This window comes from Quercus robur, chromosome 2, assembly GCF_932294415.1.
Source record: "Quercus robur chromosome 2, dhQueRobu3.1, whole genome shotgun sequence".
NCBI classification, from domain to species: domain Eukaryota; kingdom Viridiplantae; phylum Streptophyta; class Magnoliopsida; order Fagales; family Fagaceae; genus Quercus; species Quercus robur.
Genome location: NC_065535.1, coordinates 80,489,357 through 80,514,201, shown reverse-complemented (window position 1 = coordinate 80,514,201; position 24,845 = coordinate 80,489,357). Strand labels below are relative to the sequence as shown.

The 24,845-nt window shown below is 34.2% G+C and overlaps 3 protein-coding genes across 3 annotated transcripts; 2 read left to right on the top strand and 1 right to left on the bottom strand.

Annotated features, from left to right (window-relative positions):
* LOC126715254 (aldehyde dehydrogenase family 2 member C4-like) lies at positions 1-8,111 on the bottom strand. The gene is made up of 9 exons (XM_050415765.1): positions 7,914-8,111; positions 6,049-6,191; positions 2,373-2,756; positions 1,813-1,902; positions 1,506-1,679; positions 1,271-1,408; positions 902-1,045; positions 736-797; positions 1-530 (listed from the first exon to the last, which is right to left on the bottom strand). Exons 1-9 carry the CDS (start codon positions 8,014-8,016, stop codon positions 257-259), a joined length of 1,512 nt encoding a protein of 503 aa, XP_050271722.1. The 5' UTR covers positions 8,017-8,111; the 3' UTR covers positions 1-256.
* Positions 8,112-19,051: 10,940 nt separating this feature from the next.
* LOC126704014 (uncharacterized) lies at positions 19,052-21,076 on the top strand. Its single transcript, XM_050403060.1, has 2 exons — positions 19,052-19,576; positions 20,606-21,076. Exons 1-2 carry the CDS (start codon positions 19,052-19,054, stop codon positions 21,074-21,076), a joined length of 996 nt encoding a protein of 331 aa, XP_050259017.1.
* Positions 21,077-22,525: 1,449 nt separating this feature from the next.
* On the top strand, positions 22,526-24,092 carry LOC126704006 (uncharacterized). The gene is made up of 2 exons (XM_050403051.1): positions 22,526-23,405; positions 23,584-24,092. Exons 1-2 carry the CDS (start codon positions 22,526-22,528, stop codon positions 24,090-24,092), a joined length of 1,389 nt encoding a protein of 462 aa, XP_050259008.1.
* Positions 24,093-24,845: the final 753 nt, after the last annotated feature.

The window sequence follows — 24,845 nt, the reverse complement described above, 5'->3', positions numbered from 1 at the left end:
TCATGAGAAGGAAACAAAATAAGTCACAACTCCAACACATACAAATAAGTGTTCATTTAACAAGGTTAGACAATCCCCAATTTTCACAAAAGGATCTATAACTTCATTGATATCTTAAATTATTTTTTGGAACACAGATTAGTGGTGTATGTCACACACGGTAGTACAATAGGCCTAGAAACTAGGAACTTTATTGCACACGTTATTATATTAAAGGGTGAATTATCCTTTTGCCAGGCCTGAAGGGATATAAAATTCAAAGCCAAGGAGAATTATAAAGGGGAGTGACAACCGACTTGACTTGAAGATACTTGTGAAGGGCTTCTAGTCCAGAATCTCTTCCAAACCCACTCATCTTATACCCACCAAAAGGGCAGTCATTGCCGAAAGCAAAATAGCAATTGATCCAAATGGTGCCGGCACGGAGTGATCTTGAGACAGTGTTAGCCACATTCAAGTCCTTTGTAACGATGCCTGCTGCTAGTCCATATCTAGTATTGTTGGCCCTCTTAATCGCCTCATCAATTGTTCTGTAATTGTTCATGAGATAAGCCAACATAGTCAAGCGCTTATATATATAAATCCCCAACACTATTTTGCACTATTGTGTTCATTATAATTTATAATACACTTGCTCCATATTTTACTTTCTAAAAACATAAATTGATAAATGAAAGAATTTTATTCTAAAGTTTTGATCAAAGAAATAAGAGGATTAATGAAGAATGTACTCACTTGAACTTTGCGAGTGCCAGAACAGGTCCAAATATTTCATCCTTTGCTATAAGCATATCTTCCTGATCAAGTCATCAATAGAAATATATCAAGGGAGGGAAAGATAAACGGACTTTAGAAATTAAGATCCCCAGATGCATGTTGTAAAGTGGAAAAATATATAAACCTTCACTTCGGCGAAAATTGTGGGTTCAACGTAGTATCCCTTCCCACCCAAGGCCAGGGGCTTGCCACCGGTTAATAGGGTGGCCCCTTCTCTCTTGCCATGCTCAATGTAGGTCAGAATTTTTTCAAACTGCTCCTTATCGACCTGCAAATCAAAAAAGAAGTAAAAATGTTGTTTTTCATTGGAAACCTACTAGGGGAAAATTGTTAGCTTAGTACTACTACTTCAGTATAGATTGCAATTTTATTCAGATTATAGGCTATAATTTATAAGTGGATTAAGAACTCTGTTGTATGTTGCTCCCTAAAGCCCCATGTTTGGTTTCCAAACAAGAACAAAATCTTGAATCCTCTCACATCATGATCATACCTGGGGTCCTTGTTGAACTTTAGGATCAAAAGGATCCCCAACTACCCATGCTTTTGCCTTTTCCACTAATTTCTTCACAAGTTTGTCATATATCCCTTCTTGAACATAGACACGAGAACTTGCCACACATATTTCTCCCTGAAAAAAAAAAAAAAAAAATGTCATTGATGTACATGTTTTAATCATTAGTTTTCTAAAATGCAACTTGATGAAAAAATGAGTAGAAACACTTCACCTTATTATATAAGATGCCGATGAGAGCAAGCTGAGCAGCCATATCAACATCAGCATCATCAAAAATTATGAGGGGTGACTTGCCTCCTAATTCAAGTGAAACCACTTTCAAATTGCTTTCTGCTGCGGCCTTCATAACTATACGGCCTACTTCTGTGGAGCCAGTGAAACTCACCTGAAAAAAAAAAAAAAAAAAAAAAAAAAAAAAGAAAAGAAGAGAAAACGAGAACAAATTTATAGCTAAATAATTTTCTTGAAAAGATTCACATATAAGACAAACATATATTGTAGTTAAAACTAGAAATTACCGCATCAATGTCCATATGAGAGCAAATGGCAGCACCAGCCGTTGGTCCAAATCCTGTCACCACATTGAGCACCCCATCCGGAATACCAGCCTTTAAAAAAAAAAAAACAAAATGAGATCAAAACAGTTAGAACTCATAAAATCGAAAGCAGGCCAGTTTATGAGCCATGGTGGCAATATGAACGTCAAAAGGGAAACAACAATGTTTATTACACACAAGTTATAATACAAAATTTTACAAACGCAAAAAACAACTTAATCGTAACTTGAGTTGGAAATTATGACTTGAAATCACGATTTTATTTGTTTTTTCATGTATGTGTAAATCTGTATAAAATAAAGTGTGTGCAACGAGTTTATTAACTCAAAGAGAAAATCTAAGAACAGTGGAACACTATTATTTCTGCCACAAAACCTTATTTAAATTCCATGTTTCCCACTTATTATAAGAACAAAAAAAAAAAAAAAATTTAAAAATGTTGGGAATATGAATAGTGTGCGAATTAATTAGCCCTTAAGCTTTTGCAAAACAGTAAATAATCGAATTGTGATGCAACTTACAAGCTTAGCAAGATGAGCATAATAAAGAGCCGAGAGAGGAGTTTGCTCAGCGGGCTTAACGATCATGGTGCACCCAGCAGCTAAAGCAGGGCTAACCTTCAAGAAGAACAAGGTGGTGGGAAAGTTCCAGGGTATAATGTGTCCAACCACACCAATTGGCTCGTGCAATGTGTATGCATGAAATTCACGTGACATTTTAAGTACATCTCCATGAATTTTATCTGCTGCACCTGCATAGTAGCGGAGAGTATCTGCTGAAGAAGGAATGTCCACAGCCTTGCCCATACTGAACAATTTGCCAGCGTCAAGGGTATCCAAGGCAGCTAATTCTTCCACATTTTGGTCAATCAAGTCCGCAAATTTCATCATTCTCTTTGCTCTCTCCTGACAACAAATAAGGGTCACCCAAAAGCATGAGTTTTTAAGAATTAATGGCAGCTAATACTACTGATCTACTACTACCCACCATTAGATAGAGTAGGTTAAAATTTACTAAAGAAGTAGTTAAGATTTAAATATAATAAGAAAACTCTCTCCACTTGATGTCTAATGGAGTAATGCTAAGATCACAACTTTTCTCACAATTTTTTCCGCAATTTGTTCACCTCACAAGTAGTGAGTGGCAGAGTTGTAAACTTGCTACTTTTATTTCACTACTTAAAACTTATTACATGAGTAAGTTGTAACAAAAATTGTGGTCCTAGCATTTTCCGCCTAAGGCTCTCCCATTGTACAAAAGCCCCAAAAGTTGTACTATTTGTCTATATAAATGTGAAGGTGTGACGGTGTGAGACTAGCTGAATGAGAGACTCTTTCTACCATTTCCAAGAAGAGTCCCAAAACTGTTTTACCCAAATAAAGGCAGCAAATTACATTCTAAAGTCTAAACCTTATAATTAATTGGTGTAACTAATAAAACCCTAAGATTAAAAAAGAATTTAAATCCTCAAATTTTAAAATGTAATAAATTAGTTATTATCATTTTAAAAAGAAATTAATAATTTTTCATTTTGAAAAATGGTTTTTAAATTAAAAAATTATAATATATATAAAAATTTAAAAAAATATTATATAATTGGTATTTAAAATATAAAAAAAGGCCTTACTTAAATTCTTCACCTATGCCTCAAACTATATCAGGTCAACCCTACTCTCATGAAGGGTGTGACAAGTTTCCTTTTTAAATTACGTTATTGTTTTAGAACTTAAATTCAAATTACTCCTACAACAAGAAGTAGTTCAAATTTTATTTAAATTTAATATATAGTTCTTGGAATTAATATTGTGTGTTCAAACAAAATTGAAAGACAGAGATTATATAAGCTTGATGTAAATTATGTATTATCCTGTTACATTTTTCTTTTATGACCGAACCAAGATTTTATCTTTGTCAAAAAAAAAAAAGAACAACCTACCATGCAACATTAGAAATATAATAAGATTTAAAACTAGGTTAATATAAAAATAAAAATAAAACTAATCAACATAATATAAAAATAAATAAATACCCAAAATAATTTTTTCTTAATATATTTCAACCTCTTTTTTTTTTTTTAGAAGAAGCCTCAATATCATTAAGAAAGAGTAGCCAAATCAACTAATATTACAACATTTAGGTGAGAGCTGGAAATATCTTTCATCAACATTGAAAAATATGTGACATATTTAGCACGTCGAGCAAAATTATGGACTATAGAATTGTCATGACGTCTTAAAATGGAACTTCACATTAATTCTTTTAAGATTTGTAAATTACTCTTGATTATGTACTATATTTCAAAGCGCAATTTCCCATTTAGTCTCCAAATTAATGAATCCATTAGAAAATAATCTTCCATTTTAATGTGAAACATAGTTTTAATAATTTTCATGGCTAAACAAATTAAATACTTAATCTCAGGCACACAAAATTGTGGTCTATAATATGCCATATTCTTCTAAATTCTAATGTATTGCCAAAGTTTTTTTTTTTTTTTTTTTTTTTTTTTTTTTTTTAATTTAGAAAACCTCAAATAAATTGTTTATGTAGATTCATATCGGCATGAATTAGATCCCAAAATTCCAATCTTTTAATTATAGGTTCCAAAAAAAAAAAACAATAGCCAAAGTGCCAAACTCATAGCCAACTGGATAATAATAATAATAAAAAATAAATAATCCACATACAGTCATTTGAATATATAAAAAGTCAAAACGATCTAATACCAATATATCACTTATAGTTTATATATATATATATATATATATATAAAGCAAGAATTTTGTTACATAAATGGTTTTTTATTTTGATAGAGAATTAAAAATGTGCATGGATCGGGTTGTATTAAGTTGGAGGGTTTATTCAATTCAACCTGATTGACTTTGTCGAATTGAGAGATACCCAACTCAACTCAACCTAACCTATCACATGTGTAAAAGCCAACTCAACTCAATTCCACAAATTGGATTGAGTTGGAGAGTTATAGTTACATGTTTCATATCTTATAAAAATTTGAACTCTCTTAAACTATTTAATCTCTTTTTTTCAATTAATTATAATTCACATAATATACTTAAATTATATTAAAAAAATTCTAAATTCAACAAAATTATTCTTAAAATACCAAAATAAAATGTTAAAATAAGAATAATGAAATAAATTTATATATGATGAATTGGGTTGAGCCAAACTAGTTGTAAAAATTAAAATAATATATATATATATATATATATATATATATATTTGGTTTGAAAGGTCCAGGCAAAATAACTAAAGAATTTTCATTTTGCACGATGGAACTGACGAATCAGAAGGTTGACTTATATAAATCTTCTGATATATCCTTGAACCGACAATCTATTAGTTTTCCTATTAATAAATGTAGTATTTTTTTAGGTTGGATCACCTTTCATTTGTTGATAGTGAAACGTATGCCCGTCAAGTTTGTTGTAAGTATCAATTATCAACGCAAAAAGACGTCTACAATTTGTTATATACATTATATTATATTATTATATATAAAAAAAATTGGGCGATCTCCTCCAAGTATCAATTTTTAGACTTATCCATATATAAAAATACAATTTGACTTAGAAGATCTGATGATGTATGGCTTTGGATTTCTAGTAGATTCTTATTCAATTAATGCTAAAATGCTACCTACACAGGGTGCGACCGAGCGGGTTTGCGGCTCGTTATGGAACATTAAAAAAAAATCAACAGAATTTATCTCCAAAGATCAAACTAGTTTGGAAAATACTCAAAGAGATCACCATCACGTGCACTTTCAGTTGATTTTCTTAAAAAAAAGAGTATACTTTTAATTATGTGACCTTTTAAATTTTAAATAATCTTTTTTTTTTTTGAGTAAAATTTTTAAAATAATCTTATAAATCACAATCTAATGAAATGGAGAATTTTTTTTTTTTTTTAATACAAGATAGAAATTTTACTCCAATTTAAACTCTTTTTTGGATACCTAAATCCCAATTCTTGTCACTCTCACTCTACAAAAATTTTGTACTTATAGAACGGCCATCACATTAAAAGTGAGTAGTGGTGAAAATTCTTTTAAATTAGTTTTGAAGAAAACTTTGTCCTAAAACAAATGCACAAATTTAGGGTACTCTGAAGGTGCAGTATAATAGATTAATAGGGCAGAAAACAAGAGCATTAATTCCAGAAAGAGTTACATACGGAGCCGGGCAAGCGAGGCCAGGGACCATCATCGAAAGCATGACGTGCAGCATTTACAGCCAAATCAACATCTTCCTTATCTCCTTCTGCAATCCTCGCTATTACCTCCCCTGTTCTTGGATCTATCGTCTCGAATGTTTTACCTATTTTCATTTTTAGTTTTTTCAGATTTCGGACACGAAAAATATATATAATATTAATTAAAATGTTTGTATCACAGTCCGTAAGCAATGACAACAAAATACATAGTCAACTTTCCATGTATTAATTACCTTAGTCGGCTGAAAAAAATAAAAATAAAAACTTCCATCATTTCTTGCCTTGCTGATGAAATAAGATTGAAGCCAACATGCCAACATGCACTATTCTATTCTTCTCAAAAAAAAAAGAAAAAGAAACTTGCACTATTCTATTAAATATATTGTTTTTCTTCAAATAAATACCATTTGCTCAGGAACTCTTTTAAACAAAAAAATATATTGTCAAGGATACAATTGACTTAGACTTATTTCTAATCCAGCAAGCATGGTATTCATCACTATATCAACTCTATCTGTAATATAGACTGTATTTCACAAAATTTTCACTTTGAAATAATTATATTAATATATAAGGTCTGATTTTTTTTTTTTTTGGGTGAAAAAAGTGATTTAATTATATAGACTTAGGAGCTAATATATCTGTCCAGGAACCATATCAAATAGATGGCTAGTTACAAAAGGGACCATCAGGTCAAAAAAAAAAAAAAACTTAAAATGCAAATTAGCCATAGATAAATGAATATTAGTTTGTATCGACTTTTTTATTTTCTTCTCGTATGTTCCTTGGTGAGGGGTAGAGAGCAAGTGGATTTTAATAGTAATTATGAACAAGTTTTATTTCTAAGGATTCCTCTATTAGATTTATTTTATTTTTAAGAATCAAGATAAGGATTATTTATTTATTTTTATAATGGGAATCAAGATAAGGATTTTGATTTCACTGGAAAACAACCAAAAATATATAACACATTTATTTAGATAAATTTTTATTTATAACACAATTACTCTTACACTATAATAACATATCCTAGAAATATATAAGTATATCTTTTAATAAAAATATTTTTAATATTTTTAGTTTTAAATTTAGAAAATTAGAGATATGAAAAGGCACTGTCTCTTTCTTCTGATTACTCTTATACCATAACAGTATATCCCATAAATATATAGGTACATTTTTTTTTTTAACAAAAACATTATTTATTTTTTTAATTTTTAATTTTGGAAATTAGAAATATGAAAATTCATTGTTTCTTTCCTCTAATGACTCTTATATATCATAATAGCATATCCTAGAAATATATAAGTAAATCTTTTGAATAAAAAATTCTTTATTTTAAAAATTTTTCATTTTAGAAAACTAAAGATATAGAAAAGTTTTCCCCCTTTTAGAAGAAATAATAAATGTTGATTTCATGGTTAGGAGTTAAGATATATATATATATATATATATCTATATATATTGTTTTTATTAATTTTAAATATATATGTTGTTATAAGTTAGAAAAAAAAAAATGGTTGCAGTTTCAATGTAAAATGAAAAAATATATATATTTAATAAATAAATTAAAAAAAATCGGGCGTGTAAATCCACACAACTCTACAACATTACAAGGTATATATGAATTTTCCAATATTTCTTTTCTCTGTTTTGACCGTATCATAAACTGCTTATCATATAGTAATCTAATATTTTATTTAATCATAAACTACGAGTCGGGGAAAAAAACATAGAAGGAAGAGTTAAAATATGATCTGAAACTATTCTAAAAATATGAAGCAAACCAGAAGGAAAATCGATCGATCACAGAGAGAGATTAAAACCTGAAATGGAATCAACAAATTCTCCATTGATGAAGAGCTTGGTGAACTTAATGGTCGGGATCTTGTCAGAAGAATCCAAGCTGTCATTAGCATGACTTCCCATGTCTCGATCTCTTCTCTGTCTGTCTGTCTCTCTCGTTTGTGAAGGAGACCACCTTTCTTTTATTCGGTGCTCTTAGTAATAACTAATATGTAATGGACATTACATTATATAGAGGCACGTAAGGGTTGTTTTCATATTTTTTTAAATACAAACTCACTAGTATTGCTCATTCTCAACCCAAAAAAAAAAAAAAAACTCACCAGAATAGCAAGCGAAGTCAACAAAGGGATATACGCGTCCAAAAAGCATAAGACGGTAAAAAATATTTTTTATATAGTTACCAGGTTGCAACATGGAACTTGGGAGTATAACAAACAGAAAACGACTACCACGGATATTTATGATTTTTGCTTTTTCTCGTCCGTTTCTTGGTTTGCGTCATTGTTTGTATTATTGTATTGTATATTCATAAATCCGTTGATAACGGGCGAACCTTAAGTAATTAATATTTTAATTCCCTTCTTTTTTTTCTTTTCTTTTTGCGTTTTTGGTGATCTTAGAATTTATCTATATATATAAAATAATAGATGAAGCAGAGAGAAACTCAAATTGCAATTTCAAATTAGAACTCTGTTTCAAAAAAAAAATTAGAACTCTAATTTTTTGCCATGTGTCCAGATTGCAATTCCAAATTAGAACTCTAATTGTGTGACATGTGTCTAGATTCATGTGAGGATCACATCAATTTCAATATGAAATTAGAGTCTAATTTTGACCCATGTGTCCCAATATATTTTTCTAAATTTAGGTGTCAAGTGAAGACTACACTATACATACATATACAAATTTCCTCAAATCATGTAGGAGTCTTTAATGACTCTCTCGTCTCTTGGCTTTTCACGTTTGTTTGTTTGTTTTTTTTTTTTTTTTTTTTTTTTTTTTTTTTTTTTTTTCACATCAATCCCAATCACTCTAAAATCCTTTCTTAATTTTTGTGCCAAAGGAATTATATATATAAATATATATATATTTATAAAACCAAAGCTGAGAGAAAATATAATTTAAATTCTAAATTGGATAATTAATTTTGCATCATGTATCTTATTTAAAATTTTAAATTTTTGTGCATGCATTAACACCTAACACGGAAGTTAGAAAACCACCATAATCAAGTTCATTCACCTAAGCAAAAACATTTAACTTGCACACTATAAAAATCCCTACCATCCCATTCATCAATCATCAATCAATATATTACTAAAAGCTGAAGCGTAGCGTTTAATGCTGCTACGCTCACGTTGAGCCACGTCAACGTCCACATCATCATCTTTTTTCTTTTCTTTTTTTTCATTTTCTTATAATTATTTATAATTTTTTTTATTTCATATTTACACTTCTCCAACCTTTCTCCCTCCCTTACCTTTTCATCTCCCCACTACTTCTCTAACCTTTCTCCTTCTCTCATTCTCCCACCTTCTCATCTCCCCACTACTCTCTACATTAATATCATTCTTCATCTTTTCCTTCATCTTCCTCTATTTTTGTCTCTTCTTATTCACACTCTCTTACTATAAATTTGTCACTATCTCATTCATTCCATGCATAGTTTTCCCTTACAAAAAAAAGGTTCTCTCTCTCTCTCTCTCTCTCTCTCTCTCTCTCTCTCTCACACACAATTTTTGAGTGGATTTTTATTTTTTATTTTTCTTGTATCTTTGCTTTAGGTTGATAATTTTTTATATTCTTTAATCTACTTTAGGTTAATGTGATTCAGTTTTCTCTCTCTCTCTCTCTCTCTCTCTCTCTCTCTTTGATTGTTAAATGTTATCCTATTGCGTTATAAAGGATTAAATATAAAAATATAATATTATTCTAATACATTGCATGATTTGGATAATTTAATTTGGTAGTTACTGTAATTTGATAGCATGATTTTTATAGTGCTCAATTTAGATATTAAACTATGAGACTTTAATCATTTTTGTTTATTTTTTAATCCTTTGTGGTGGACAAAGTACTCTTAATAGTATTAAAAGTACTCTATAATGCAATTTATTTAGAGAAAAGCAAAGGTTGGCTAAACAAAAGTTATTGGATGAGAGACAAATTTTATCTTTCGCAATTTTACTTTAATTATTATTATTTTATAACAATGCATATATAGAAATTTAATTCTTAGATTTTGCTAATAATTGATTATTTGATAATATGTTTTGGGTGGACGAAATTACAATTTCCGCAAAGAAAATAACCTTAGTAGATTATAAATAACATTTTTTTTCCTAATTGGTCCAATTAATCATAGTTAAGTTTTATTAATTTTTTTAGTTACTTTTTTCAGTGTTTTGGATTGTAGGCAGAAAAAATAAGTTTGAGAAAGTTTGTTTAAAACTAAAAAAATAATTTCTAAATTTTCTTTTCTTTTTAATGATTCACAAAATGTTATAAATAACTTTTATTAAAAAATAAATATTTTCGTTAAATTGCCTTTTGAATTTTTGAGAAAAATTGTATTTTTTTTTCATTTTAGTAAGACAAAAATTATTAAATTTATGATTTATGATTGTTTCTATATTACATTTATGATTATTCTTATAATGAATAAAAATATAATTACAAAATACATTACTCTTTATTAAATTAGCTTAAATTGTATAAAAAATTTTTAATAAAACTACCATAAAAATAATTATCATGCGCAACGCACAGGTTTGTGGCTAGAAATACTTTCAATAAAAAGTTTTCAATTTTAGCAAAATAAGTAGATCCCAAACAAACCTTTATATCGAAAGAATAAAGGAAGTTGCTATGATTTTCTTTTATGGATAAGCATGAGTTTTTAATAAGAACCGTTACAAATCCCACATATTAGTAAAAGAAAGTTTTATACAAAATTTTTTGTGGGTGTTTGTGTCACTTATTATGTTGTCACACATATTTCTGATCGTTATACTAATTATTTTAGTAAGTATGCACAATATTTACACGCTTGTATAATATGACTTCTTAGAAATTTTTTTGAAGTTGACAACTAATAAAGTGGTTTGTGATTAAGGCATGAATAGCAGCACTTTTTTGGAAGTCAAAGGAAATTGATTATTTTTTTGACAAAAAGTTTCCCTACAGAACTTGGTTGTAGTTTAACTTTAAGGCTACAACTCACTCAAAAAATTATTATTGTTATATATTTTTAAAATTTAATTGTTAGATTGCATGTTCTTTATATTCTTAACACGCATGTCAAATTTTGTGCCAATAGAATATTATTTACTATTCAAATCATAAACTTATATTTTATGCATAATTTTAAACTACGAAACCTTGAAATTTAAACATATGATTGATGATATAGTTACTGATCTTTGATCTTCTAGAACATTTAAAAGCATGGAGAATTTATGAAGAATATGTAATCCAATAGTGCATTTGTCAAAATTCACATCTAATAAAAAAAAAATTAAGTGGAGTGGTAGTCTCAGGCTACAATTAAGTTTAGTGCCAAATTTTGTCCTTTTGTTTTTTGGAAGTATGAAGAATGTTTTTAAGTAAAGGGAATGCTTATTTAGACTTACAAATTCAACTAATTGTATATATTAAGATCTAAACTTACGTGGGGAAATTTTAAAGACTAATGAATTTTATGTGGGTTAACTTCAACTACTTCTATCTAACCTTAGATGAAGTATTATGTATATATGTTTTTAGACAGGTTAAAGTATATGTAAATCTGAAATGTAGTGTTTATATAGTTAAACATGTTAGTGTAAAAAAAATTTAAAAAATATATAACAAAAAAGACAATTTATTACTACAAAATCGTTGCAGCAATAAATTATTGCCACAAAACCCTTTGTAGTAATAGCTCATCCTCATTTGTACCGGACATGAACCAAGTACCAACAACACCACCACGAACTATTCTACCCAGGGAAGTCAATACCGTACCGGTACCAGCCATATTGGAAAAGTATACCAACTGGCCTTTAAACTGATATCAACTATGTTTCAAAATATACCGGAAAAATACCAAGTTGTACCAATTGTACTTGAGATTTTTTGAGTGTTTTAGCCAATATTGGTATTTTGGCTGGTACAATAACAAAAATAAAAAAAATTGAAAAAGAATATTAAAAAACATGTCATTTAAGCTAATATTGATAAACATAAACATAAAAATTAATAAACATATATTTATGTATAGAAATATGTAAATAGCGGTTTTCTCAAAACGGTACATCAGTATCAACTGGTACCGAAATATTCCGTTCTACTAGCCAAACCAAAACTGCCCCTAATACGAAATTGACTCCCTTGATTCCACTATGCTTAGCTTGGACCATGCCGCATCGATTGGGTTGAGCTGCTTAAGTGTGGCTATGGTTTTGTTGTTAGTGTGAGTTTGGGTCTTTTGATTGGGTTTTGTGTTTTTTGTTGATTTTTAGGCAACATCAAAATCAGGTACACAACTTTAAATTCAAATCTCATGTTTGTTACTTTCATATGAACTCGCCACTTTTTCACTACTAATCACAATCAATCACATCCATAATTGTGCCACAAAATATTGAAATCTTATATTTCCTCTTTTTATTAACTTTTTACTATGACATTGTGCGCAATTCTATAGTCATCGTTATATTTCTAAAACGTAAAATATTTATAGCTTCATCAATCAAATATTGCAATTACAAAATAATTAAAAAATATACACTCCCTACGGGTTGAATAGATGCAGAGTTTTTCTTTATGACTATGGCCCTTCACATTAAACTTCCCTACGTTACATAGATGGTGTATTCCAAAATCATGACATGAATGATGTTACATATATATATATATATATAGATATATTTTCTTCCTCATTGCAATGTATATATCTATATATATATATATACATATATTTTCTTTCTCATAACAATGTTGGTCCGTATATCACAACTTCAAATTTCCTCTTTTTTTTTAACTTTTTACTGTGAAGTATTGCGCAATTCTATAGACATTGTTCTATTTCTAAAAGAAAAAATATTTTTAACTTCAATAAAATATTGCAATTGTGATAATAATAATGTTCAAGTATAATTCTTAGTATATGATTATTGTCATGTTTTGTCACCAGTTCATTTTTTCTAGCGCATTAGTTTCTTAATATGTCTTTTCATTTTTTTTTAAAACAGCTGCAAGCGATTCAATCGCCTAACCAAAAGGAAAAAAGTTCTTCAGCACATCAATCTAACTGGACTACTCCAAAATCCATTATTCCTTCGAAACGATGAAGAAAAACTCATTCATCAATGCTTTAGGGCTGGAAACAAACAAGCACTATTTTGGGTCGGAGCTCACAAATATTTTGTACAAGATCAATCTAAATTGGGAAAACAAATCCTTCTTCAATCAAACATAGAAGGAGACAAAAATGCAAAGTATGGATTGGCAATTGCGTTGTTATGCGAATCAAATGATGAAGGAATACAAATACTATTATCAATTCTAAACAAACCAGATGGAAAACAATTGCTGCAAAACTATCGACAAATCCTTCGATATACAGTTTTTGGAACAAAATCATTTCGCATCCCAAAAAACCAAGCATGCAAGAAAAATAGAGTGGGTCATTGGGATCATGAATGCCCTTACCCATATGGAAATGAAGAATTACATGTAACATGCAAAATGTGCTCAATTGACTTGGAAATGTACAAATTAACCAACCGAGTTTGGTAGAAATTATGTTTCCAAAAACCATAATACAATAAAATTTCCCCATCCTATTTATAATACTAATCTCTATCTTTAAACGAATAGATCTTTTTTTATTATTAAAATTTAATTAAAAACACTTGAAACAACTTAATTACAGTCCTCTAAAGTTTTCACCTACCATGACGCTAACTTTGAATTTATAAAATTCTTTCTATCTAATTTTAAGTTAATTAAAATTTCCTAACTTGGGAAGACGGATGATCAACTCTTGATTGACTACAAGGCCAACTATAGTTCTATCCTTTCCACATCTAATTCCAAGACAATACCTTCTATCATGAATCCTATAGTATATTGTTTATACATATATAACACGATCATCAAAAAAATAACCACGCGCAACGCGCGGGTCCGCGACTAGTTGTTCATAAAAGCATAAACATACAACCTTCCAGAAACATTCAGCCACATGAATAAGGAGAATTAAGTTTTCGTTAGATTCCATTTTTTCAGAAAATTGCATCCAGTCATGCCTTTATTGTTTCATCCCCATCAGTGTATACTCTGTAACATTTATCTTATATATATGCTTTCGAGTTCAAAAATTGTATTGAGTTACTTTTTATTTGTGGCATGAAGGACTCAGGATCATTTCTTGAGAGAAGAGTTACTGGATTACGTAGAGTAAGGATACTAAACAAAAATGATGCCGAAGATTTCACAGACTATACATGGGGATACCAGGTTCATTTCTTATATCTATATTTGTATTTTCAATCTGTAATGCTTTATTTATCCACAAATTATATTTTCATATTATTCTTTCATATCAAGTGCTCACTCAAAGATTGTCATAACCCATTTTTCATCTACAAAGTTTATAACTAATGAGATTATGATCTCAAACTAGCTAATTCCATGCAATAATTTCATGGAGGTTGGGCTGTCAGTAGAGAAATTAAATATTCACACAGAACAAGGGTCAAGTAATATTCAATGAAGAAGGTTTGGAAACTCTAATCATCAAAGACTCACATGGTACAAGGTATAAATTTTGCTAATGCTTTGTCATGCTAATTATTCTTGCCTGAACTATTTCTGTATACTTAATCAACACTAACCTTATCTTCATGGATTGTCTTTATAGACTCAATTTGATGCACCCAAAGGAAATGACCCTGTTGCATTAAACCTTGGTTCTATGGGAAAAGGGGAAGCTTGGGTTAATGGACAAAGTATTGGGCAATATTGGGTCTCATTTCTTACCCCAGAAGGGAGTCCTTCACAAACATGGTATGCCTTAGAACTTATGTTTGGTACTTTTGTTTGAATACTTAAAATAACAATACAAGCAATTAATTAGTAACAATACACATACAACTATTGTCACTGAGCAATAAAATGCAATTTTTCGTTTGTACTTAATAGTAAAAAGGAAGCCATTAGTTCCATGCTAAAAAATTAAAAATTTGGTCTTCCACCTTTACTCTTATTTCAAACCCATTCTTATACAGTAAAATATTTCTTCATACTTTCAGTCGTCAAAGTGACCTTGGCTTCATGAATTTCATTTACTATATATGTCAACATTTTTCATCAATTAGATGATGGTAAGGATTTTTTAAAATATTTTTAAATAGGGTAAAATTTATGTACAATATCTTAAGTACATTACATTAGATTTTTCAATTAAATTCAAATATAGAATTCCAAATTAGAGTTCTAATTTTAAGCCATGTGTCCCAATATATTTTTCTAAATTTAGGTGTCAAGTGAAGACCACACCATACATAAATATACAAATTTCCTCAAATCACGTAGGAGTCTTTAATGACTCTCTCTGTCTCTTGGCTCTTCACGTTGTTGTTGTTGTTGTTTTTTTTTTTTTTTTTTTTTTATATCAGTCCCAATCACTCTAAAATCCTTTCTAAATTTTTGTGCCAAAGGAGTATATATATATATTTATAAAATCAAAGCTGAGAGAAAATATAATTTAAATTTTAAATTGGATAGTTAATTTTGCATCATGTATCTTATCTAAAATTTTAAATTTTTGTGCATGCATTAACACCTAACACGGAAGTTAGAAAATGACAATAATCAAGTTCATTCACCTAAGCAAAAACATTTAACTTGCACACTATAAAAATCCCTACCATCCCATTCATCGTTCATATAAGCATAAACATACAACCTTCCAGAAACATTCAGCCACATTTTCCACACAAAAAAAAAACATTCCTACGCCTTCACCACTTAAAAGTTAAAACTAACACAAACTTTCACTCTTGCATAGATCTTCACATTTAACTTTCGTCTATTTCTCAAATGCATAATCTTTTCTCTGAGTTTTTAAAGGCATTGAAGGTAGTTTCTCTCTATCTCCCTTGCTTTCATATTCTTATGTTTTCCCCAATTTAGGCTACAATTTGTGCAATCGTTTTTTTTTTTTAGTGGTATGATGAAGATCAAAAAAGCAGAGTCTCCGTTAACAAAACAAATAACACACTCCTAAGAAAAGGTGAGTAAACGTTTTCCTTTCTTTTTAAATAAGCAAGAAAAAAAAAAATGCTTCACAATATCAAAAATTAAGAATTAATAAATTTAAAAAAAAAAAAACAATATGGACAATTTCCATTTTCTACCTAATAATATTCTTACAAGATTTTTTAAAGAGTTAACAAAAAATAAGAATAACTATATATCAATAGTATTTAAATTATATATATAGGAATTATACTATGCACCTCAATGTGTATTTTTTAAGTATATCCATGCATATGCATGGGGTTATAGGCTAGAACCATAAAATTTGAATCATCTGCATTTTCTAATAAAGTTTGCTAAATCATAAATTAGAACCATCATTTGTAACTTAAAATCTCCGAATTTATACATCTAATCTACCAAACAATACCTACTAAATAATAAAGCACAATCTTTCTTGTCCAAAGCATATTTTTTGTCACTGTGATGACACTGAACCATACTCATGTGGAACCACACAATAATAATAATAAAATAAAAGTAAACCATCCACTGATCACACATCGCATACCTCCCAGAAATCAATTATACGAATTCTATCAAACTATACTCATCTAAGCTAGAAGATAGACAGTACAAACATCATTTCATATACACCCAATGTACAATCCACCTATACACACAAACCACTCTTATGCCAATTATTTATAAGCAATTACAAGTAAAACCCCAGTTGATAAGCCATATCATATAAGCTTTGCTGGTCTGCTCAACTGAAATTGTAAAAAAATTACATAATGCTAAGTTTTGTTAATAAAATTTTCTAGTTAATAATATGAATTTAGACTTAACTAAACCTTTTAAACATGAATAAACTCATAATTAATAATAATAAAAAAAAAACCAATAGTAACACTTAACTAATAAAATGCAATTTTTTTTTTCATTGTCTTATTTAATTATATCCATTCCCGTACGGTAGCACGTGTTACATACTAGTTTAGGATAAAGTTTAGTTACAAAATTAATTATAATTTTAGATTACAATCATATTTGATATCTTTTTATTGAAGGTAAATTTTGACAAATTCACCATTAAATCACTTTTTCTTCTTGTATTCTACATGCTTGCAAATTTTCTAAAAAATTAAAGATCAATAGCTATATTATTAATAAATTGTTTAAATTGCAAATTTTTGCAGTTTAAAATTATACATAAAATATAAGCTTATAAATCGTACAATAAATAATATCCTATTGACACAAAATTTGACATCTGTATTAAGAGCGTAAAAAACATATAATTCAACGGTTAGATTTTCAAAATATATAGTAATATTTATTTTATTAAGTAAAGTTGTAGCTTTATGCTTAAACTTTATTCATTTATTTATATGTTTTAATTCCAAAATAACAACAGAATTATACTTTGCGAATCAGGTGGGGTTATATTGAAAATGACCCACAAACAAACAAGGTACTTACAGTTTTTTTTTTCTTTTTTTGGATAGTATCAGAGGAATGAATGCTTACAGTTGAATATTTAAGATAGCGCTATCAACGAAAGTCTTTATGCATAAGAAAAGGCAATAATTAGTTTAGTGAAGCTTTATGCAGTCACATGAAAAATGCAATAATTAGTTTAGAATAATGTTAGGGATATTATAAATTTGGGTCGTGCTCATAGGTGACGTCACTTGAAATTTTTTTTAAATTTTTATATTTATAATTTTTTTTATTAGTATAATTTACCCTGAAGATATGTTTGTACACTTTGCCTTAAATCTTGCACACTCTAACTATATATCAGTCCAGTCCAAAATCAAACAACAATATAGATCACAGGTCTCTCTAAGAGTAAAAAGAGAATGTTTGTAAGTCGTAAGTGTCTCTCTTTATTATAAATTTATATTATATGTGTGTGAATATGTGTCTAATACTAATTGTGTGTGTTATTTTTATTTTTTATTATGTTATTTGTGTGAATTGGGATATATGTGAATGTGTGTTGTGTACTACAAATATAATATAACTTTATATAATTTAATAATTAGAAAATATGGAGGGTTTGTTACATGTGTGTGTATTATTATTGTAGGGGCAAGGGCCCAAGATCATACAATGGGCCTTGGACCCCGTATGGGAAATTTGACCACGTCCGAGGAGAAGATGTGGGTGCCAAAAGGGTTCCCGACCCAGTTCTTGTGGGCCTAAAGATGTTTAGAAGGTGGTTCGAGGAGAAATGTCTCCTCGGACGTAACAAATATGGCACAGGCATGCACTCTGCTTGCTAGAAGGACCTCCCCAACGGGCATTAGTAACAAGGATGAGTCCCACGGGCCTGTGTAAAGGAAGGAAACATTGGGTGTCCAAGGATAGGCTGCAGTTGCCACATTAAATGCATTGCAGCTACTTTTCTGGCCGCATTAATGTGGAGAGGACCTGTGAACAGTGCTGCCTTGGCTACCACAACTCACAGAAAGATGGGGGGGATGTCCGATGGGACAGGCACTCAAGCGAGGGTCCAGATGATCAACAAGTGTAAGGCCCTGATGACTTCAAGAAGATTACATAAGAAATGGGAGTCCCCATGAAGAGGGGGACGGAGAAAAAAGAAAGTGAGAACAGAAGAACGGTGCAAGAGCCATAGTCTGTGAACAGTGACTCGTGTTCATTCCATGCGTCTTCTTGGACCAGAAATCTATTGACGTGAAGGGAATTTGTTTATCTTTAGCTAGAATATACTTCGTTAAGGCCTAGTTCTATAGCCCACTCTCTACAAATTCATTGTTTTTGGGCTCCTTGGACCAGAACCCCATACCTGTTGGGCTTGGGCTCCAAATTGTAACCCTACAATTGGCGCCGTCTGTGGGGAGAACTTGTGCCTTAGCAAGTGAGACCGTTAGAGATGGAGGGATCAGGTCTGCGCCAAACGGGACACGCATACTCCCAACGGCAGGACAACTTTCTGAACCTCGAACGGGAAAGAGATCAAGACAAGCGACGAGAAGGTAGCATAAATACCTCCCACACGAGCAGAAGTCGCTTGAAAGGAAAAGGTCATGCATCCCAAAAGCGAGACAATAATAGGGCTCTACAACAAGAAATCGACGACTTGAAGAAGAAGTTGCGCCGAGCGCAGCGAAGGCGTCCTTCCCCCAGTTCGGACACCAGCGATGAGGAGGACAATGAGTACAAGCAAAGGTCGAGAACCCCGTCAAGTAAAACCTTCTCCTATGAGGAAGAGCAACCTCACAAACGCGGCCACAAAAGTCCGTCTTATAAGGGCCTAGCAAACGACGCCATGAGTAAGGCCTTGGATCGCATCTCTCAGTCACCCTTCACGCGCAGGATAGAAGGGGCTGAGCTTTCTCGGCGGTTTCACCAACCCACTTTCGCCATATATAATGGTCGGACGGACCCCGTAGAGCACGTAAGCTAGTTTAACCAAAGGATGGCCGTCCATTCCAGAGACGAGGCATTGATGTGCAAAGTGTTTCCGTCCAGTTTAGGACCTATGGCGATGAGATGGTTTGACAGCCTCAAGCCAAACTCCATAAATTCTTTTAAGTAGCTAACACAGGCTTTCAGTTCTCGCTTCATAACGAGCAGCAGGGTTCCTCAGCCCTTAGATTCCCTTCTGTCCTTATCCATGCGAGAAGGAGAGACCCTGAAGGCCTACTCAGATAGGTATTGAGAGATGTATAACGAGATAGAGGGAAATTACGATGACGTCGCCATCAGCACATTCAAGAGAGGCCTACCGACCGAGCACGATTTAAGGAAGTCCCTGACTAGGAAACCAGTCACCAGCGTGCGCCAGCTCATGGACCGAATCGATAAGTACAAGAGAGTCAAAGAGGACCAATAGACGGGAAATGGCAAAACGAAGGTTGTCCCTTAGGAGAGGAGGGACTTCAGGTCGGACCGATTTAACAACAGTAACCGGCCGAAAAGGGATTACTTGGGGCAGTCTGGATCCACCGGGGCACAGGCAGTCCATGTTGTGTTCCGAGAACCATTACACAAGATCTTAGAGAAAGTCAAGAATAAATCGTTCTTTCAATGGCCAAGTAGGATGGCAGGCGACCCTGCGAAGCGTAACCAGAACCTATATTGCGAATACCACCAAGAATCGGGCCACACCACCGATGACTACAGAAACCTGAAAAACCACCTGGACCGGCTGGTCTAAGAGGGAAAGCTGAGGCACCTCTTACAGCATCCTGTTGGACGACAAGAGCAGACGAGCGTCGAGGCAAGGCAAAGCACCTTAAGACCGCCCATTGGCACGATAAATGTCATTCTTGCCACTCCAGGAAGAACCGGCTACCATCCTTTCAAAGTGATGTCGGTGGCTCGACTCCCCGTTGAAGCTGATGACCGGGAGTCTAAGAGGGCTAAAGGGATGGCCTCGCCCATACTCGAATTCTCGGATGAGGATAAAGTTGGAACCATCTAGCCTCACGACGATGCTCTAGTCGTCATACTTGGGATTGGGGGATATGACGTAAGGAGGGTGCTAGTCAATCAGGGCAGTGCCATGGAGGTAATGTACCCTGACTTGTATAAGGGGCTGAAGTTGCGACCAGAAGACCTGACAGCATATGACTCCCTTTTGGTGAGTTTCGAAGAAAAAACTGTTACTTCGAAAGGCCAGATTAGGCTGCCTATACAAACAGGCTCGGACATAGTGGAGGTGGACTTCATAGTGTTGGACGCATATTCGCCCTACACCGCCATTGTAGCCAGACCGTGGCTTCATGCCCTAGGAGTTGTATCATTAACCCTACATCAAAAGGTGAAGTACCCGTCGGAGGGTCAGGTCAAAGAAGTGATAGGGGACCAAGCCATGGCCCAGCAATGCATGGTGTCCGCCATCTCGCGACGACCGAGTACTGAGCCCTCTACCTCTGCCGAGAATGGCTTATAGCAATTAACAACCCCAGCCCTAACCTCGGGTGGTGGGGGACCTGTCGAGGAGGCGAGTTGTGAGGATTTGGAAAAAGTTCTTGTGGGCTCCGATCTGGAAAGATTTTTTCAGGTAGGCTCGGAACTGCCGCCCCAAGAGAAGGAAAAGCTGATTGATTTTCTCAGAAAAAATGTGGACGTGTTTGCATGGGATGCCTACGAGGCTCCGGGGGTCGATTTGAATTTCATTTGCCACCATCTTAACGTTAGTCTGGCCGTGACACCTAAGAAACAACCTCCTCGGCGACCGTCGAAAGAGCATGCAGATGCGGTAAGGGAGGAAGTGATGAAATTAAAGAAAGTAGGGGCTATCAAAGAAGTTTTTTACCCCGAGTGGCTAGCCAATACAGTTGTGGTGAAGAAGAAGAGTGGGAAGTGGCGAGTTTATGTGGACTTCACAGACCTGAATAAGGCCTGCCTGAAGGATCCTTTCCCTATGCCTCGGATAGATCGATTGGTGGATTCGACCGTGGGACACCCTCGAATGAGCTTCTTAGACGCCTTTCAAGGATACCATCAAATACCCCTGGCTACCGACGACCAAGAAAAAACGGCTTTTGTCACCCCCGTTGGAAACTACCACTATAAGGTGATGCCCTTTGGCTTGAAGAACGCCGAGTCAACCTACCAAAGGATGATGACCAGGATGTTTGAACTACAAATGGGCAAGAGCATCGAAGTTTATATAGACGACATGGTGGTGAAAAGTAAGTTAGTGTCCGATCACGTGAGAGACCTCGGTGATATCTTTGAAATTCTGAGAAAATACAGGCTGCGCCTAAACACGTCCAAATGTTTGTTCGGAGTTGGATCAGGGAAATTCTTGGGGTTATATGGTGACCCATAGAGGTATTGAAGTCAGCCCCGACCAGATTAGAGCTATCCACAGCATGCAGCCTCCTCGGAACCCCAAGGAAGTCCAGAAGCTCACCGGCATGATTGCCGCCTTGAACTGTTTTATCTCTCGCTCGGTGGATAGGTGTAGGCCTTTCTTCCTCTTATTAAACAAGTGGAAAGGGTTCGAGTTGACTGAAGAATGCGCCTTAGCCTTCCAGCAGCTTAAGGAGTATCTGTTTCGGCCACCGATCATGTCCAATCCTGAAGCCGACGAGGTTCTATTCGCCTACATTGCTATGGTCCCTCACGCAGTGAGCCTAGTGCTGATCCGGGAGGACAATGGCATACAACGACCTGTCTACTATGTGAGCAAGTCGTTGCATGAAGTAGAGATCCGTTACCTCCCCCTGGAAAAGGCCGTCCTGGCAATCATACAAGCCACGCGAAAGCTCCCCCACTATTTCCAAGCACACACCGTTGTTGTATTAACCCAACTCCCGCTCAGGTCAATACTTCGGAGTGGGGGAGAATAGCTAAGTGGGGGACCATTCTTGGCGCCTTCGACATTAGGTACATGCCCCGCACTGCTGTGAAGGGCCAAGTCCTCGCAGATCTGGTAGCTGAGTTTTTCGAACCCTCACCAGAAGAAGGGGGAGGGGTACCGAGCACAGACGAAAAACTGGTTGGCACAGTCTCTCAGCAAAAGCCCACTTGTTGGAAAGCATACGTTGACGGCGCGGCCAATCAAAGGGGCTCTAGGGTGGGGCTCGCCCTAATTTCCCTCGAGGGGATTACCATCGAAAAATCGCTAAGACTGGGCTTCTTGGCCATGAATAACGAGGCAGAATATAAGGCCCTGTTGGAAGGAAAGTCTATGGTCGAGAAACTGGGTGAGAAATCCATAAACATGTTCTCGGACTCAAGACTTGTTGTAGGACAAGTAAATGGGGAATTGGAGGCAAGGGATGAAAGAATGCAAGAGTACCTAGTCCAAGCTAAGCGCTTGCGGGCGCGTTTTAACTTTTTCAGCCTAATACATGTATCCAAGAGCGGAAACACCCATGCTGATTCTCTTGCCACGCTAGCCACCTCCTCGGTGCAATGCCTACCTCGAGTTATACTCGTGGAAGATCTACACAGGCCCTCGGTGGTAAAAGCCGGGATGATGCATGTTCACAACGTCAGGGCAGGGCCTAGCCGGATGGATCCTTTAATACTGTTTTTAAAGAAGGATATCTTATCCGAAGAGAAGAGCGAGGCCGACAAGATTAGAAGAAAGGCTTCTCGATTCTGGCTGTCCGAGGACTTGAAACTGTATAAGCGCTCATTTTCAGGACCGTACTTGCTATGCGTACACCCAGATGCCACAGAACTTATCTTAGAGGAATTGCATGAAGGAATTTGTAGGAGCCATACCGGGGGTTGGTCCATGTCCCATAAGGCCATAACCCAAGGTTATTGATGGCCGATCATATAGAAAGAGGCGCACGAATACGTGAAGAAGTGCGACCAATGCCAGAGGTTCGCCCCAAATATACATCAATCAATCAGGCAGGACCCTCAATCCGCTGTCCAGCCCTTGGCCGTTCGCGTAATGGGGCCTGGATATCTGAGGACCATTTCCTAAAGCAGTGGGGAACAAAAGGTTCCTTCTCGTCGGCACTGATTATTTCACAAAATGGGTCGAAGCCGAGCCACTGGCAAACATTAGAGACGTAGATGCTAAGAAATTTATTTGGAAGAACATCGTCACCAGGTTCGGAGTCCCTCACACCCTAATCTTGGACAACGGTCTCCAGTTCGATAGTAAGGCTTTCAAAAGGTATTGCAGCGAATTGGGAATTGCAAATAAATACTCCACACCGGCTTACCCACAGGGGAATGGGCAGGCTGAAGCTGTCAACAAAGTCATAGTAAATGGGTTGAAGAAAAGGTTAGATGACGCGAAAGGGAGATGGGTAGAAGAATTGCCCCATGTCCTGTGGACATATCGCACCACGCCACGCAGATCCACAGGGGAGACCCCATTTTTGATGACCTATGGAGCTGAGGCTGTCATCCCTCTAGAAACAAACTTTCCAACGCTAAAGACCAGCAATTCTGTCCTAATGTTAACAACAGGCTGCTGGAAAAAAGCTTAGACCTCATCGAGGAAAGAAGGGAAAGAGCAATGGTCCAACTCGCCTACTACCAACATAAACTTAAACAAGGTTATGATGCCAAGGTGAAGCTGAGACCACTAGCACTTGGGGACCTGGTATTAAGAAAAGTCCTGGGCATTGCAAGAAATCCCGCGTGGGGAAAGCTCGGACCAAATTGGGAAGAGCCATATCGTATCACCTCGGTGGCCGGCATAGGGGCCTACTTTTTAGAAAATTTGGATGAACATGTAGTGTCACGTCCTTAGAATATAAATAACCTAAAAAGGTACTATTATTAATGAAAGTTCGTATTCATGGTACTACCCATTATGCATTTTTATCTAAGTGTTAAACAGAACCCAAGTCCTACGTGGCTCCTCGGACCACAGGCTTGGGGGAAATTAACCACTATGCAATTTTCATCTAAGTGTTAAATAGAACTCAAGTCCTGCGTGACTCCTCGAACCACAGGCTTGGAGGAAATTAACCACTACTCAATTTTCATCTAAGTGTTAAATAGAACCCAAGTCCTGCGTGGCTCCTCGTATCACAGGCTTGGGGGAAATTAACCACTATGCAATTTTCATCTAAGTGTTAAACAGAACCCAAGTCCTGCGTGGCTTCTCGGATCACAGGTTTGGGGGAAATTAACCACTACTCAATTTTCATCTAAGTGTTAAACAGAACCCAAATCCTGCGTGGCTCCTCAGATCACAGGCTTGGGGGAAATTAACCACTATGCAATTTTCATCT